Source organism: Sesamum indicum, linkage group LG2 (assembly GCF_000512975.1).
Source record: "Sesamum indicum cultivar Zhongzhi No. 13 linkage group LG2, S_indicum_v1.0, whole genome shotgun sequence".
Classification (NCBI taxonomy): Eukaryota; Viridiplantae; Streptophyta; class Magnoliopsida; order Lamiales; family Pedaliaceae; genus Sesamum; species Sesamum indicum.
This window is the reverse complement of record NC_026146.1, coordinates 18056436-18074152: the sequence shown is the minus strand read 5'-3', so window position 1 is coordinate 18074152 and position 17717 is coordinate 18056436. Positions and strand designations below refer to the sequence as shown.

The following is a 17717-nucleotide window of genomic DNA, read 5'->3' as shown; positions in this document are numbered from 1 at the left end:
TGATGAGAATTCTAAATGTAGCAGCTTTTGCAGTCTCTGGTTATGCATCAACAGAAGGCCGGCAATGCAAACCCTTCAATCCTCTACTCGGGGAAACATATGAGGCTGACTATCCAGATAAGGGTTTAAGATTCTTCTCAGAGAAGGTTCTTTTCCATCTTATGATCTTTCTAGTGATTTGCATGCCCATTTTCTGCTGTTCTATAGTCAAGTTGTGGTAATAAATAGGGGAAGCTTGTTTTCTGTTTTGTTACTTAGATACAAATGCAGTCTTAACTTTTAGTAAGTGTTGGGTGAATATCAGCTTCTTTTTGTGTTTCAGGTTAGTCATCATCCAATGATCGTTGCCTGTCATTGTGAGGGCAGGGGATGGAAATTTTGGGCAGATTCTAACCTCAAAGGCAAGTTCTGGGGTCGATCCATCCAGCTTGATCCCGTGGGGGTTCTTACACTGCAGTTTGAAGATGGTGAGACATTTCAGTGGAGCAAGGTCACTACTTCTATATACAACATCATAATTGGTAAAATCTATTGTGACCATTATGGCACCATGCGTATCAAAGGTAGTGGTACTTACTCTTGCAAGATCAAGTTCAAAGAGCAGTCTATCATAGACAGAAACCCGCATCAGGTGAATTTTATATTCTCCAAATAAAAATGTAAATTTTTTTAAGCCAATTTTCCAGTTTAACCCCACCCCTTCGCACTGCACTTTTGCGACTAGGGGGGAAAAGTAATGCAACATATGTTTTCTATGAAGAAAGATAAATTATTTTTATGTTGAGTTGTATTTGTGGGCTAAACCCTTAAACCATATTTGTGGGAGCATTGCATATTAGTTCTTATGGAATCAAAGTGGTACTTGAGCAACCAGCAAATGGCCCGGGCTACATGGACAAAAGCTCATCCGTGGCATTAAACACGTGCCCTGAGTGTAATAGCTATACATTGTATGCCCAAAACCAAATTAAAAGGCCACAAGTCCATGCCTCAAGGTCAACCAAGCCCCACTAAAGTCATTTTCCCTTGACTTGTCTTGTGTCTTTTCTGCAGAAGTCCATTAGACCAGGAGGGAAATGAGTTCCCAATCCCCCATTTCTCTCCAACCTAACATTGTTGATGTTTAACAGCATTCCTCTAGCCTGTGGATTTGCAATCATTTTTGGCTACAAAGGGTTACCTATAAGATGTTGCTAGTTAAATTTTGTCTCTCCTTGTTTACATTAAGTTGATCTCTATGTTATTGTGTCAAACATAGGTTCATGGATTTGTGCAAGACAATAGAACTGGAAAGAAGATGGCAGTTTTGCTTGGGAAGTGGGATGAAGCTATGTATTATGTGATGGGAGATCCAACTACAAAACCAAATGGATATGATCCAATGACAGAAGCTGTTTTGCTGTGGGAAAGAGATAAATCTGTTGCCAAGACAAGATATAATCTCACGCCATTTGCTATATCTCTAAATGAACTGACTCCAGAGTTACAAAAGAAGCTTCCACCAACAGACTCGAGGTTGAGACCGGATCAAAGGCATTTGGAGAATGGAGAATATGAGCTTGCAAATGCAGAGAAGCTAAGACTTGAACAATTGCAGAGACAGGTGCATATTTGTAAACATCAGACTGTTCTGTACTAACATGATTGGACAAGTGCCTTATCCTTTCTCTTTGAATAGTTGTTTGGTGTATGTAGCAAATCCTTCTTTTTTCTGGTCAAGTAATTTTGGCCTTTGCTTTGTCATTGAAATATCCAGCTTCTTTTTTTTTTTTTTAATCTAAGAGTTAAATATTGCAGGCAAGGAAGCTGCAAGACAGAGGCTGGAAACCAAGATGGTTCCAGAAGGACGAGGACGGTTGTTATCGTTACATGGGTGGATACTGGGAGGCAAGAGAGAAACAAAACTGGGATGAAATCCCTGATATATTCAGACAGCCCTGCGACTTCCCTGTTTGTGCAGCAGAAGAGTGAGCTGCTTCTCCGCTGAGCAGCTTCCATAGTTCAGTCAATTCTACTGTTTTTACGAAGGCTAAAAAGTGCAATTTTTCCAAGGGAAGACCACAGAAAACCGGGAGAAGATTCCAGATCTTGTATGTCCTATTGATTAAGAATATACCCTTGGTTATCCTATTAATATGTTATTATCCCTAAAAAGTTTTGTGACAATCACTTAAGGTGATGTTTTTCCCATTGCAAAGTTAGTTAAACCATGCTGATGAGCAGCTAATGTCTGAGACGTTGATACTTTTGAGAAAGATGCATAGCAACATCATATGTTGGGTCTTTGTTTTACTTTCAAGGCAAATTATATGTCTTGTTGCGGTTGCTGCCGTTCGTTTATTTGAGACTTTAGTTTAGGTTGTAATTTGCCTCAGTGGGGAGTACATTCATCTCATCCTCCCATTGGTTACAGTCGTGTGAAGATAAGCCAACATTTCTCTCCTAATTCATGTTTTTATCTTCATCATTTTCAGTCACTTTTATGGACATTCCAACTTATTTGTTTATTTATTTTTCTTTGCCTTACATGGTTTGATGTTTGATACCAACGAGTTGAGTAACCAAAGGAGGAAAGTAAAAACCAATGAATAAGAAAAACTATGGATTACAGAGACTTCCATCTCATCCACAATACTCATAACAGTTTATTCTTCTAACTAACCTGGGAATAAAAGGAGCAAATACTTAATACTACATAGCTCTTGGCATATATCATGCATCTAGCTAGACTTCGGTGCAGACCAAATACTTTGCCCAACTCAGAGCTCGTCTTTTGGTGGTGGCTTAGGATTGTCTGATGATAGCTTTACCGGATATGAAGCCTGCATGGCTATGCCACACAGCCCCTCTACTGCATCGATACCACGCTGCAGCCTAATGTAGCCCTGTTCTCCCCATTCAGGCCCCCAAGAATTCTTCACAGTCCAGTATTTGGTCCCATCAACAGTGGTTCCATATCCCACCACGGCGACCCCATGGTCTAGCTCTGTGCCACAGTCTCCTGTGTAGACTCCCTGCAATTTAGAAACATACTTTTATTCAAACTTTCCTGAATTATAATGCTTGGATTTTGTATTTTAAAATAGTGAAAAGGGAAATTTTTACTTGTCCTAATTCCTAACTTTTGTTTTGTTTAGCCTCTTGATTGAATAATTCAGGTGGCGGGAAATGGATTTTGTACCTCTGAGTAGAATTGCATATTAGAACCAGAAGCGTCAATTGCTACAGAAACAGGCTGGTTGGCAACAGCTTTCATTAGGGCTTCCTCATTGTTTTCAGGAACATTTTCATGCCCATCAATCCTCACAACTGGTGCATTCATCTGCAAAACAATCTCAGGTAAGTTTTATTGTTTTTAATGTATCCACGAGTTTCTGACAGATGATGTTTTCGACCTTTGCTGCATCGCAGCTTCCATCTCTAGCCTTGTAGGGATACACGCTCTCGGTTGTTAGGCCACCCTGTTTCTTGATGAACTCGTATGCTTTCTCCATGAGTCCTCCATTGCAGCCCTCATTATCTTTCTCACAATCAACCAGTTCTTGCTCAGACAATGAGACTAAATTACCGGTTTTAATTTTGTTTATCCCCTCAACTCCCACTACAGTTGAGAATGCCCAACAACTACCTGTGAAAATTGCAGAAACTTAAGAAGGCATTTGGATGATAACCAGAAATGAAAAACTCACCTCTGTGCCTACAACAGATCCACAACAATAACCGGAAACATACCACAGTTCCCTTGATCCTTGATAGCAGTGACAGCACCTTGCTTTCGCCAATCAATGGATGCTGGCAGATTGTTAGCCTTTTCGTACATGAATCCAGTGCTGGCCCTGCTGCCACGAAGCATTTGGTGGTGCTTGATTTTGGAACTGTAAAAGTTTCTGAATTCTAGGTTGGTCATATCAGCAAACTTGTTGAGCTTCAGCTTGTAAGGCTTGTCCATCTGGTTCACCTTGTGAATGTGCTGCACATTAGCTTTAAACACATTGAAACGCTTTTGTTTCTCGGTCAGGTCCCGTGAAATAGTGTGGTGGCTCCTCCATCTTTCATACAGATTCCACAGGTTCTCATCAGAAGCCAGGTCTTTTTCTGTGAACTCTATGCTTTTTGCAAGGCCAAAAACCATAGCTAGGAAAACAGAAACCAAAAGAGCTCTTCCCATCCCCATCATTGAGATCTTTCAAAATCAAGATATCAGTTTTTTGTTTTTCCTCCACGAAGAAGTGGATAAAATCCTATCTCAAAGGCATGGAAAACTACTTAAGGGAATGTGTTTATATAGGCACACAAGTAGGCTTGAGGAGGAAACTACTTGCAGCATAGTGATTTCATACCTGCAGCCTCTTTTGCTGAAATTAAGGGAGAAAGCTTTTTGCTATTTTGGAGGTGAGTTCTGTATTAGATATGATATATCCTTAACATGCCATCCACGCTGTGTTTGTTTTGATTGTTCGGCAGAAGGTGACGAGTTGTTTTCTGTGGCTACACGCTTTTAAGCACCATCTTTTTCCAGGTTATATCATAAAGTGTTTTCAATTTTCATCTTTTCTATTCTATGCAAAAGTTTAAATCTTTTGCATTTGTGCTAAGAAACTGGTTCAAGCTTGAAATATCATCAATAGCCTGATATTATTAACATGCTAGTTTGCCATTTGCACTTGACCTTCTTGATTTATTACAACAAATTTGAACTTATATCTAGCTATATGTCCTCTTGACAGAAAAATTGCATTGAAAAATGATTTGGAGGGGAAACTAATTACATGACGAATATAAATCTCTTATCACATTTGCGGCTAAATGCACCGCATACAACCCAAATGTTTCAGCCGATCACCTTTCCAGCAACACCTCTCACGCTGATATCATGGCCCTGTTCAAGTTTACAGTTCATTGTCAGGCTTTTGAATCTTCTCGAAGCAAAATATGGATTGTGGCTGAGCTGATGAAAAATTCTAATACTGTTACAGAGGAGACGAACAGAGTGACGCTGCCGAGTTAGACAGTTACAATGTTTCAGCTTCCTTCAGCTTTATTTAATATCTAAACAAACAATTGTATCATGATCATTTACAGAAATATCAAGATACGAACCCCTTTCTTTCCAAGGGAATGTTTCTGCAGTAAAACTTTCACTGGTTTTTAGTACCTCACAAAAATGGATGACATGGTTCACTAAATTTAACATTCTAATTATACTTTAAACTGTTAATGACGATTCTGAGGCATGTCTTGTTAAGACAACAAAATTGACAAAAACAATCCAGAAGTAGCCGATCAAAGTACGATATGTAACATAGCATACCTTTATAAACCTGTGAATAACCATGCAACGCAAACAGAGAAATAGATCCATGAATGGGAACCATACAAGTTCATTGAATATATGAAGATGGTTTCTAGACTAAAACATGGCTCAACCAACCAAGACCAACAGATGGTATTATTTACCATGCTAAAAGCAACTAAAATGAGCATAAAACTTAACACCCATCCCTATCTCCTAAGAACTGCTTAAAAGTACGGACCAAAGTATATCAGTGTCAATCATATGCTTGGTACAAGATCCACACTTTATCTGAATCAAGTCCAGCAAGATGGTTACAATTCAAAAAGACAGAGGAAGAAGATAGGCTGTTCTAGCTGCGAAGACAATCCGTTTTCTCAGCAACTTAGGCAAGAGAGTCCCTCTCTCTTTGTTGTTGATAGAGCTCCTCTCTCATTCTCCTTATCTCAGCCTCTTTCTCCATTCTCTCCTTCTGCAGATTAAACAGGCAGAAAGCTCATCCTTTTAGCACTGAATCAATTGATGGTCGCGCATTGCTTTAACCAAATAAAACTTCTAGATCAGACTAGTAAGGCCAACAGCTCAACGATGTGCAATAACATAATTAAGTCCCGACTCAACATACTAATTATCTGATGCAACAAACTCGAGGCTTGGAAGCAGCAGATGCAAAATTCCAAGTTACAGTTGTCATCAGAAGTTTAGAGTTCCAATTCCAAGGTTCAAACTTCAAGCTTGCAAATCCCTTAACAAGACTAAATACATTCATGAATAATTTCTTACTAACCTAAAAATGTCATGCATATAAGAAAACTCAGAAAGTTCGAGCACTTAACAGTCCATTCCAAAGGTCAAATCTTCAAAAGAACAAAGCAATCAACACTGAGAATGACTTAATTCTTCTTCAAATAGGTTTTATGAGCTGGAAGACTGGTGCTAAGCAGAAGTAGGAAAGATTTCTTGATTCAAGGACTGAAAGAAACATAAATGCAATCCGATCCAACTAAAAGATCCCCAAAACCTAAAACTCCAAAAACTACCCGTTCTTGTTTCGAATAACAAATCGATCGCATATGCATATAGAAATGCGTTTTCATATATCCGATCTAAAAAAATTAAGAAATCCCACACCAAAGATCTTACCTTTTCTCAGCAGAACAAACTCATAAATTCTCATAAAATCGAAAATTCTTTACATAGTAGCTATCGTAAAGCAAAATCCAACGAAATATACAAAGTGGTGTGCGTCTATACCTTTTCATCCTGGTGAAGGGCAATCCAGACATGGACTTTGTCCATAGTTTGCCAGAAAAGGAAGGCGCCAAATGACATAGCAAAGAACGTTGCAACTTTCACCATCTTCAACAAATGAACAATACGCTTCTTGTTGCTTCAATGGAAGTTCGATTGGAGTCCTTGCTATTGTTTCTGAATTCTTGTCATTTTTGCCCCATTTTGTGCGAACGATTTGGGGCAAAACGACGTAGTCTACTCGTATTACATAAACGACTGCGTTTGGAGTGTGACTTAAATTTCTGTACACCGGTTATTTAAACTAGTAATTCGTATATTATCAAGTTCTTGAAAATTGTTTATTATTCATTTTTTAACTTAACTAAACATTTGAAAAATTATTTATTCATCTTTGTTGTTCTCTTGATCAATAAACATTTCAATATTTCACCAAAAGATTGAAATAATGTATTAGCACTTGAACAAACAATTCACTTGATTTCACTGCACATGAGATACATGTTAGCATTTTTACTTGCACAGTAATTTGCAGAAAATATCATCTTCAGGTATGTGAAAATTCAATTGTTGGTTATACATAATGTGTGTGTATCAGATGCTTTGTTTGGATTTTGATGTTGAAGTTTTGGTTCTTGCACAAAGGTCTTTGCTGTGCAAAGAAACTGTATTAAAATCAGTACTTTGGCATTATCGTTCTCTTTTTTTGTTTTGGTTGTCTTGGGATGGCTTGAGTGTATCATTTCGTTGCTGGGGTGGCAATGAGGTTTTTAAATGGAGGAAATGAATGGATACTCTTCCGCTAAACGACGATGGCTTTAGGACAGGATACATAGTCACTATCTGTTAAGAGAAAGGCTCTGAATCATGCAGCCGCTTAAGATATAAGTTGGTCCAAGTCCACCCTTTTGTAAATGAAACGAATGCTGGACGAGCTCCTTGAAAATTTTGTATCATTTTTCAACAGTTGAACATCGTTTTGAAGTTTGAGGCTTAAAAAGTTAGGCTAAAAACTGAAAATGGGAACTACGTGTGGACTTTTCAGGTTTGCTGACAGTATTGACAAGTTGTTGATGTTTCTTGGTGCTCTGGGCAGCATTGGAGAAGGATTGGCAGCTCCAATGACCATGTACATGTTAAGTGGAGCAATAGATGCGTTTGGGACTGCTGATCAGTCTATTGCCAATGAGGTCGTCGACAAGGTATGCATATGGTCTCCCAAGTTTCAGGAAATCTATATGAAATGTCGTATTTGTGGTATCCAAACGTCTGAACAGAAACATGTGCTGTTAGTGGGGTTGGTACTTAAATTCAACCTGTTAGAAATGCACAATAAATTAAAAGGAATTTTGCTATCTCTTCCACTGCTTCAGAGTGAAATTTCTTTCTTTATGTTTTTGTTTCAAAGTGAAATATCTTTTTCTATGTTTTTGTGCAGTATGGACTCAGGCTACTCTATGTTGCTTTTGGAGTTGGCTTTTCTTGTTTCTTAGGTATGTGCTACTCTCTGAATTCACTTTGGTCCAATGGAGCTATTGTTCTCATCTAACATAACCATTCCTTATTTCATGTAAACTATTCTGCTTATCTTGAGAAACTGCCATGAGAAGCAATTCCTCCATTCATCATAAAAATGGAATTAGTAGTAACATTGAAAAACTTGAATACGTTTATGGTTATGTTGTTTATTTCATGGCCCCTTCCGATATCTCAGAAGGACTTTGCTGGACAAGAACTGCTGAGAGGCAAACATCAAGAATACGTATGGAATATTTAAAATCAGTCCTCAGACAGGAAGTTGGTTTCTTTGATAACCAAGATGCTTCCTCGACAACTTTCCAAGTTGTCTCAAACATCTCCGCTGATACTCACACCATTCAGGATGTTATAGCTGATAAGGTTTGTTCATTCAACCATCTCTCGTAGTTGTTTCTTTTGTCAAAACAATAGTCCTAATTTATCCTTTTTTCTTGACAGATTCCCAATTCCGTGGCTCAGTCGTCTGCACTCATATTTGGCGTTATTGTTGCCTTCCTACTCTCCTGGCGAATAGCATTGGCTTCTCTTCCTTTCGCCCTTGGATTTATAACCCCAGGTGTCGGATTTGGAAAGTTAATGATGGACATGGGAGTCAAGAGTAAGGATGCCTATGGGGTTGCAGGCAGTATCATAGAACAGGCAATGTCAAATATTAGAACGGTTTATTCCTATGTGGGAGAGCAGAAAACGGTTGATAAGTTCAGCCGTGCCCTTGATGAAAGCATGAATCTTGGCATAAAGCAAGGATTAATGAAGGGGTTGATGATTGGAAGCATGGGTATGATTTTTGCAACTTGGGCATTTCAGTCTTGGGTTGGAGGTCTTCTTGTCACTGAAAGAGGAGAAAGTGGTGGCCATGTTTTCATAGCTGGAATCTCTATCGTCCTTGGAGGACTGTGAGCCCTTTATCCTCCACTGTACTCTCCCCATATGAACAAAAAGTATCCATTAAGCTGATCGGAAAATCAAGCAACTGATAAGATTTACAATCTATAGATGAACTATTTATAGAGTTTGCTTGTCTTCATAATTTCTCCAAAGCTACCTCAGTCTTTGCCTGCCTGTAGATATTTTGCATGCATATTAATCTGTGCTTCTTGTAATTTCAGGTCCTGTATGACTGCTCTACCTAATGTGCCATTTATAGTCGATGCATTAGCTGCTGCAAAGCGGATATTTGAGATGATTGATCGTGTTCCAGAAATAGACTCTGAGAATGACAAAGGGAAAGTTTTTGCAAATGTGAGGGGACAAATTGAGTTCAGAGAAGTTTATTTCAGTTATCCATCAAGAAAAGATGAGCCAGTCCTTCAGGGACTTAGTCTTAAGGTAAAACCTGGTGAAAAAGTTGGCCTTGTGGGTGGAAGTGGTTCTGGGAAATCGACAATTGTTTCCTTGCTTGAAAGGTTCTATGACCCCGTCGAAGGAGACATACTACTTGATGGGCACAGAATTAAGAGACTCCAGCTAAAATGGCTGAGGTCTCAATTTGGGCTGGTTAATCAGGAGCCATTTCTCTTCGCCACATCCATAAAGAAAAATATACTGTTTGGAAAGGAAGATGCTCCACTGGAACTGGTTATAAAGGCGGCTAAAGCGGCAAATGCACATGATTTCATCCTAGAATTCCCACAAGGATATGATACTCAAGTAAGCCAGCCACTTTTTCCTTATTTGAACTCTAACACAGTCGTTTCTGTTATTCCTCTGACTTTGTAGTAGTATGGCAAAAACTCAGGTGGGACAGCTTGGCGTTCAATTATCAGGAGGGCAAAAGCAAAGGATTGCTATAGCAAGAGCATTACTCAGAGATCCAAGAATTCTTTTACTTGATGAAGCTACAAGTGCTTTGGATGCACAATCTGAAAGTGTAGTACAGGAGGCCATTGATCAAGCTTCACAAGGCAGGACAACTCTACTCATTGCTCACCGGCTTTCTTCAATCCGGAATGTTGACAAGATCATGGTGCTCAAATCAGGGAGAGTTGTTGAATCAGGTACCCATGATGAGCTGATGCAAATGAATCATGGGGAAGGTGGAATCTACAGTCAGATGGTGAGGTTGCAGAATTCAGCGATACAGAATGGATATTCACCGGATGAAAGAAGCCCAAAGACAATAGTGTATGCCCATAATAGCCCTGCTTCCCCCTTTACCGATGCACTGCCCATGAGTTTGCTTTCATCAATTCAAAATAGCCCTGCTTCCTCCTTCAGTCTTCATCGTTGTGACAGTGATGTAAAATCAGATTATTCTTCATCTCCAACTCTTTCGCAATGGCGTTTGCTTGAAGTGAATAAACCAGAGTGGAAGAGGGCCTTGCTTGGCTGTGTAGGAGCTGTTGGATTTGGGGCTGTGCAGCCTGTGAACGCCTATTGCATGGGAGCTCTCGTCTCTGCTTATTTTGAGGATAAAAGCTCGAAAGTGAAGTTGGAGACGAGATTTTACAGCAGCGTCTTTCTCAGTATTGCGGTTATCACCTTCTTTTTTAATATACTCCAGCATTACAATTTTGCAATCATGGGAGAAAGATTAACCAAACGAATCCGTGAAAAGCTTCTTCAGAACATACTCAGTTTTGAGATTGGGTGGTTTGACCAAGACGAAAATACTAGTGCTGCAGTTTGCGCACGGCTTTCCACTGAAGCCAACACGGTTCGCTCTCTTGTTGGTGATCGTATCTCATTACTGGTTCAGGTTTCTGCTAATGCTTTTCTGTCCTTTGCACTTGGATTAATTGTTGCATGGCGAGTTGCATCTGTATTGATTGCAATACAACCTTTTCTTATAGTCAGCTTTTATTTCCAAACTGTTTTGAAGAAACAAATGTCTAGAAATGCCCAAGAAGCACAAAACGAAGGGAGCCAGTTAGCAAGTGAAGCAGTGGTGAACCACAGAACTATTACTGCATTCTCTTGTCAAAAAAGAATTGTGGACCTCTTTGAAGAAACACTGAGAGGCCCTCGAAAAGAGAGCATAAGACAGTCATGGATTTCAGGGGTAGGTCTATTTAGTTCCCAATTCCTAACAGTAGCTGCTGTAGCTTTGACGTTTTGGTATGGTGGGATGCTGATGAGCAAGGGATTACTGAGCTCAAAGCAGCTCTTTCTGGCTTTCTTCATATTGATGAGCACTGGCAAGACCATTGCGGATGCAGGAACCATGACATCTGATTTATCTAAAGGTAGCAGTGCAGTTAGATCAGTTTTTGCAATTCTAGACCGGAAAACCAAGATTGAACCGGACAACCTTGGAGGTAACAAAGTTAGAGAAACTCTACAAGGTAAGATAGAGTTCAATGATGTTTACTTTTCCTATCCATCAAGGCCAGGAAAAATGATCTTCCAGGGCCTCAGTCTCAAGATAGAAGCTGGTATAACAATGGCACTCGTAGGGGAAAGTGGTTCTGGCAAATCTACTGTCATTGGATTAATTGAGAGATTCTACGATCCATTAAAAGGGTCCGTTCTGATAGACGACTATGATATCAAAAGTTACAATTTGAGAGAGTTGAGATCACAAATAGCACTAGTGAGCCAAGAACCAGCTCTTTTTGCCGGAACCATCCATGAAAATATAGTTTACGGAAGAGATGATGCGACAGATTCTGAAATCAGGGAAGCTGCAATACTTGCCCATGCTCATGAATTTATAAGGTACCACACCACCTCCCTTTTCGGCATCATATAACTTTTTAGTCAATTTACTATGCAGCAACATATAGCTCTTTCTCTTGTTTGCAGTTCAATGAAGGATGGTTATAAAACACACTGTGGAGAAAGAGGAGTCCAACTTTCAGGAGGACAAAAGCAAAGAATAGCAATTGCGCGTGCGATACTGAAGAATCCATCAATCCTCCTTTTGGATGAGGCAACCAGTGCCCTCGATAGCATGTCGGAGAATTTAGTCCAAGAAGCACTCGAGAACATGATGGTTGGGAGAACTTGTGTGATTGTTGCACACCGGTTGTCCACGATACAGATGGCCGATTGCATCGCAGTTGTCAAGAACGGAAAGATTGTGGAACATGGGTCACATTCTGAGCTACTTGCACTTGGAGATCATGGTTCATACTATTCCTTAGTCAAGTTACAGCATTACTATGCAAGTTGACTAAGGAACTTATGCAGCACATTCCAAGGTTACTTGCTCTTGGGAATCAGGCCTGCATTACTATAACATTATTATCAGTAAAATAGTGGTCATATAATCAGTTTATGCTAAATTTAATGAAGCGATCGATGTCAGTCGGGATTGTCAGCTGCAGGATATCAAACTTCAACCGGACCAAAGATCATGTAATTAAGGGACAAAGTTATGAACAAGAACAAATTCTTAGGTCATGAGATTTCCACCATGGAGGGCCACGTAATAACTCTGTCTCTATGATGTTTATTTGTAATATAATGTGTTTCAAGAAATCCCATTCTATGCGATTTCACATTGTCATATTCTTCAATGGAAATAATTAAACGAAGAACTTTCACGACTCTGCAGCTAATATCACGTTAGCACCATTATTGCATTTGCATGCATCTCAGAAAAAGGGCATTTATTAAAATGCAATTGGCTATTATTTTAACTCAAGCTGTATTTATATATAGTTGGGCGATATCGTTGCTGCCCGTCGGTGAAGCCAAGGAGCTACTACAAAAACGCGCTTTTATGACAAAAAATTGAGGTACTTTTAGCTTGTGTATGATGACTAATCTTTGATCGATGTTAAGGTTAAACGTGCATGGCTTGATGCTAATGTCGCAATTTGATCAATATATATATTTCCATTCTTGTTTTCATCCTCTAAACACGACATCCTCCGGTACAAGTTTCTGTTGCTTCCAAGACGGCAAGAATTTTGACAAAGCCAAATACAGTGGAATGAGGCTTCTGTGAATGTGATAGGTTGAATGTGTAAATTGCATGCTTAACTCTATTTTTCGTCTAAAGGGACATCGACAAGGACCCCTAAATTTCATATATATATTACTTGATCAATATTATAATATCAATCATTAATAATTATAACAATCAATATTCAATATATATAACTAATCAATAAATTATATATATGATCAAAGTACACCAACAAATACTATCAAAATAAAACGGTAAATTAGAACGGATCTTTCTCGAGGTTTAATGTAATTACAAAAATATTTTATATTGTTTGAAAAATTATAAATATCCCCTTGATATTTTATCAATTACGTAACCATTAAATGGAGGTATGAAATTATCGCCCTTACTGTATTTTTTAACTTTTTCTTTAAAAAAAATTATAAAAAATCAGATGAGGTAAATGAAAATTTTTTAAAAAAATTACCCACTTTTTTTATTAAAAAAATTATTTTTTAAAAAAATAATAAGTAAAATTATAATTCATAATCGATAAAAGCATTTTAGTCAGTTTATAACAAAAAATGGATGAAAACTTAATGAAGAATAACAGAATGGACTAATTACGATTAAAATTAAAAAAATATTGATAATTTTTTAAACAATATAGGATTTTCGTAATAATGTCAAATATTAAGAGAACTCATTATAATTTGTCTTAAAACTAAACAATCCTCAAATATTTATGTGACTTGAACTCATAACGTTATTGGGTTAGAGCCTGAATTCCGTGAAGTAAATAATTCTGGGTCGACTCCTCCAAATTAATAGAGAAATCTCCTCAAAATGAGGCAGCAAGAAATTTGCCGGGATGAATCCGGTTATTTTGGGTGGAATTTGATTTGTCTACACTATAGATTAAAAGAAAATTTTATTTAAAAAGACTAATTATCTGAAAAAAAAAAGACATGGTTGAATAGATGAGAGTTAAATTTCAAATAACAGTGGGAAGACAGTATTTGTATAGTCAAACTATATGAACACCAAAAACTTAATTTTATGAAGAAAATGATGAAGTCAATATCGTACAAGTGTAATAAATCAGGAAATTCAACCTTGTATAAACAATTATCAAGTGGGCGTTTTAAGGCGATTAGTTCCATGAATCTCGACTTTTTATTTATTTATTTTCATTTTTCAATGATTACTTTAGATTAGTATTTATTAAATAAATAACATGTATCAATCACTTAATTATATAATATTAATATGTAATACCAACGGCTCCCGAGTATCTATAATAACCCAACTTTTCCTTCTCTCCCTCTAGCTTCTTGGGTGTTATATGGTAACTCTATTCTCTCTCTAGCCGGCAGAGATGAAGGTCCGATCTTGGCTGTCCACCTGCTCTTCCACCACCTGTATCGCCACTTCCGGCGACGCCGCCTCCCCATCTCCTCCACGAATATTATACTCTCCTCCACCAAAATCTCTAATCTATGATACCAGCAGCAGCTCTGATACCCATTCATCATCAACCAGCAACAGCAGCATCCAGAGCAACCTCTCCCTCTTAACCCTTCCCTCAGTCCCCTCTCTCCAGAAACTCATACCCTCCCCCGAAAACTCCGCTGCATATTCTTCCGCCACCGCCCTTCTCCTTGCTTCCCTTAAGCCCAGCCACCGCGCACACATAAATTTCCTTGCCCTCCACAACAATCTCCTCTACGCCGCCTCAGGCAACGAAATCAACGTCTACGAGATCATAAATCACACCCTTTTCGATACGTTTAATGTTGAAAAGGTTTCTACCGGTTCTGTCAAATCCATCGCCTTTCGCGACGGGAAGGTGTTCACAGCCCATCAAGACTGTAAAATCCGGGCCTGGAAACTGAATGATCAGAAACAGCATAAGCTCATCGCCACGCTCCCAACTCTTGAAGATCGTCTCCGTAGATTCATTCTGCCACAGAACTACGTTAAAGTCCGTCGGCACAAGAAGAAACTGTGGATTGAGCATCACGACGCAGTTTCGGGACTCGCAACCTGTCAAGATGAGAACTTCGTGTTGTCTATATCGTGGGACAAAAGCATTAAAATCTGGGGAGCCCGGACTTTCCGATGCCTGGAATCCGTTAACGAAGCTCACGACGACGCAATCAATGCGGTGGTGATATCAAGAGATGGATTGATATACACGGGCTCCGCCGATAAGAGGATTAAAGCCTGGAAAAAGGAGGGGAAGAAGTACGGGCTGATAGCCACGTTAGAGAAGCATAAATCGGCTGTGAATGCATTAGCACTAAATCCTGACGGGTCGGTTTTGTTTTCCGGGTCCTGCGACAGATCCATTTTGGTGTGGGAGAGAGAGGACAGCGCCAACCACATGTCGGTGACGGGTGCATTGAGGGGTCATGCAAAAGCCATTCTTTGTTTGATAAACGTCCAAGATTTACTGTTGAGCGGATCAGGTGACATGACTGTCAGGATTTGGCAACGAGGGAATGATGGGAGGTACTGCTGTTTGGCGGTGTTGGACGGGCACCAGACGCCGGTGAGATCCCTGGCGGTGGAGACGGCGGGTGACGGCGGTGGTGTGAAGGTGTTCAGTGGAAGCTTCGACGGGGAGATCAAAGTGTGGCAAGTTCAGACTTTTCCAGCGTCAAGGATTATGACAGAACAATTAATAAAATTTTAGATCGCGGCTTATGAATTTTTGAATACATCATTGTTTTCAGTAATGCAAACATACATATCTTGTATAGAGTAGCAGAATTACTTTTGTCTCTTTTTCTTCTAATTACCAGCTTGATCGATTTCGTGTTAATTACATATGTGGATTATGTAATGATAAATCTTGTGTGAATTAATACATAAAACTCCAACTCATTATTTTCTTAATTACTGTTTTTGCCAAGTAAAAGATAGATGGAACCATTCAGATCAATACATAAACAAGCACAAAAGCAACCAGGACTAGGAATCGGGAAAGGCACCGCGCCCCTTGTTTATAGCCCACTCGTGTTTTTCAATTAGGAAATCACTCGTTTTAGCTTTCCTAAATAAGGCAGCTGCTTTAATCGAATATTTATGGCGGTACGTAGTGTGAACTTAGGAAAATGGGACAGACAATAAAAGGTCGGGTATTTGTCAGGTTTAAAGTATAATGTCTCATTTCGATGCTGCATCTTGTCGCAACTAGTTTGACATACATACACCAGCTTAATTGGCCAATTACCAATTACACTTAATTTGTCCTTTTTCAATTCCGAGAATCTAGCTACATATATATGTACCAAATTTTGTAATTTTGGTTTATTTTCAAACGATAAAACCAAGCTAAGAATTCATGCATTGATATCACCAATTTTATCTTTTTTTATTTGTATATTGCATGTTGGGCTTAATCTAGCTGTGATGGCGGATAATCTTGTGAAAATTCTGTTCAAACTTTTTGTTGATCTTCTGATCAATTTTAGATCTATTTTGTCTACTTAGGGTCATTATGATTTAATTCGGTGACCATTCTTATAGTTTGGTGTTTGTGGTTCACATATTAAAAAAAATTTATACTCTACGTATAGTTTTTGCTACCTTAGCATATTCGAACCATCTTTATTCATTCTTTTTCTTCCTACGACCTAGTTATTTGGCCTGATACAAATAAATTGAAATTATTAGGCAATGAACGTGAATATCAGTAATAGTCGGCCAATCTAAGTCAATTAAATCAGGGAAGGAATCAAGTGTTAATCGATTAATTAAAGCAGGTATCACGTGATTATAATCCATGATTAAGATTAACTAACAATGTTTGATTGAAGATGAACATGATACATATTCTTTAACTACCTTTTTCAAAGTAAAAGTTGATGAAGACAAACCAAAGCTTTCGCCAATCCCTGTTAATTAACTAACTAACTGTGATTTGTGCCTTTTTGAATTGTTTAATTACTCCATAATATCCTGCTTATCTTGTTCTTTTAGCTTATTCTACTCTATCTCTTGCTGCTTCTTGTCAACAGATGAATGGGATAGCAAGACAACAATGTTTTTTTCATGATTAATTAAGGGCTGAGTCCAAAACCTCCCTACATTAATTAAAAAAAAAAATTACACAAGTATATTAACAATTTGAAAAAAGACATTTAACACCCATCGTCTGATTTGCAATTTTTTGATTTGAATATTATTTATTTTGTCCTTATTTCTGTTGTAGTTTTTTGAAGTGAGTATATATCATCATAATTTATTTTATGTTTTATTTCAGAAACCTTATGGGTTATATATGTACTGCTGTAATAATAAGAATGATAATGCAAAGTGTGGAAGTGGGGTTTGTAGCTGTTAGGCATATGTAAATGCAATTTGGAGGAGTCCAGCAGTAAATGCAATTACAGTAGATATGATCCTTGCAACTGTGCCTGAAAAGCTCAGGTAAGGAAATGAATGGTTGTCAGAGAATTACGTAGGTAGAAGGAATTGGAATTATATGTGGAAATTTTGGCAGTTTTGAAGACATTATAAGCCCATGCCTTAAAAGTTGGTGGCAGAAAGTAAAAGAGCAATATACACAACATTCGTTTTTGCATGCTGCTAAAGAAACCAGCAAAAGTAAAAATATAAAGAAAGAAATGCATTAAATATTTTTTCTTTCTTACAACTTGCCAACTTGAATTTCAACACACTTTATATGTATCTATAATAATATATTTGTGTGGAATACTATGTGGTCACCATTTTTATCCTTGCCCCCACCCCCCCCCCCCCCCCCCCCCAGCCAAAAAAAAAAAAAAA

General features: G+C 38.4%; 5 protein-coding genes across 5 annotated transcripts in view; 3 read left to right on the top strand and 2 right to left on the bottom strand.

The window, feature by feature from the left end:
* LOC105156662 (oxysterol-binding protein-related protein 1D) overlaps positions 1-2023 on the top strand; it is a 5374-nt gene extending 3351 nt beyond the window's left edge. The window contains exons 6-9 of the mRNA XM_011072863.2: positions 2-146; positions 323-631; positions 1259-1603; positions 1798-2023. Of these exons, the coding sequence (XP_011071165.1) occupies positions 2-146; positions 323-631; positions 1259-1603; positions 1798-1971 (973 nt within the window). The 3' untranslated portion in view covers positions 1972-2023. The remainder of the gene's footprint in view (position 1; positions 147-322; positions 632-1258; positions 1604-1797) is intronic.
* LOC105156660 (vignain) lies at positions 2570-4374 on the bottom strand. The gene is made up of 4 exons (XM_011072862.2): positions 3733-4374; positions 3396-3628; positions 3182-3322; positions 2570-3014 (listed from the first exon to the last, which is right to left on the bottom strand). Exons 1-4 carry the CDS (start codon positions 4175-4177, stop codon positions 2760-2762), a joined length of 1074 nt encoding a protein of 357 aa, XP_011071164.1. The 5' UTR covers positions 4178-4374; the 3' UTR covers positions 2570-2759.
* On the bottom strand, positions 5354-6784 carry LOC105156659. The gene is made up of 2 exons (XM_011072861.2): positions 6548-6784; positions 5354-5765 (listed from the first exon to the last, which is right to left on the bottom strand). The coding sequence occupies exons 1-2, from the start codon at positions 6650-6652 to the stop codon at positions 5679-5681; spliced, it is 192 nt and encodes a 63-aa protein (XP_011071163.1). The 5' UTR covers positions 6653-6784; the 3' UTR covers positions 5354-5678.
* On the top strand, positions 7564-12424 carry LOC105156783 (ABC transporter B family member 15-like). Its single transcript, XM_011073001.2, has 7 exons — positions 7564-7746; positions 7983-8037; positions 8259-8443; positions 8522-8979; positions 9193-9733; positions 9822-11740; positions 11828-12424. The coding sequence occupies exons 1-7, from the start codon at positions 7564-7566 to the stop codon at positions 12195-12197; spliced, it is 3711 nt and encodes a 1236-aa protein (XP_011071303.1). The 3' UTR covers positions 12198-12424.
* LOC105156658 (protein JINGUBANG) lies at positions 14225-15786 on the top strand. Its single transcript, XM_011072860.2, has one exon. The coding sequence runs from the start codon at positions 14299-14301 to the stop codon at positions 15616-15618; it is 1320 nt and encodes a 439-aa protein (XP_011071162.1). The 5' UTR covers positions 14225-14298; the 3' UTR covers positions 15619-15786.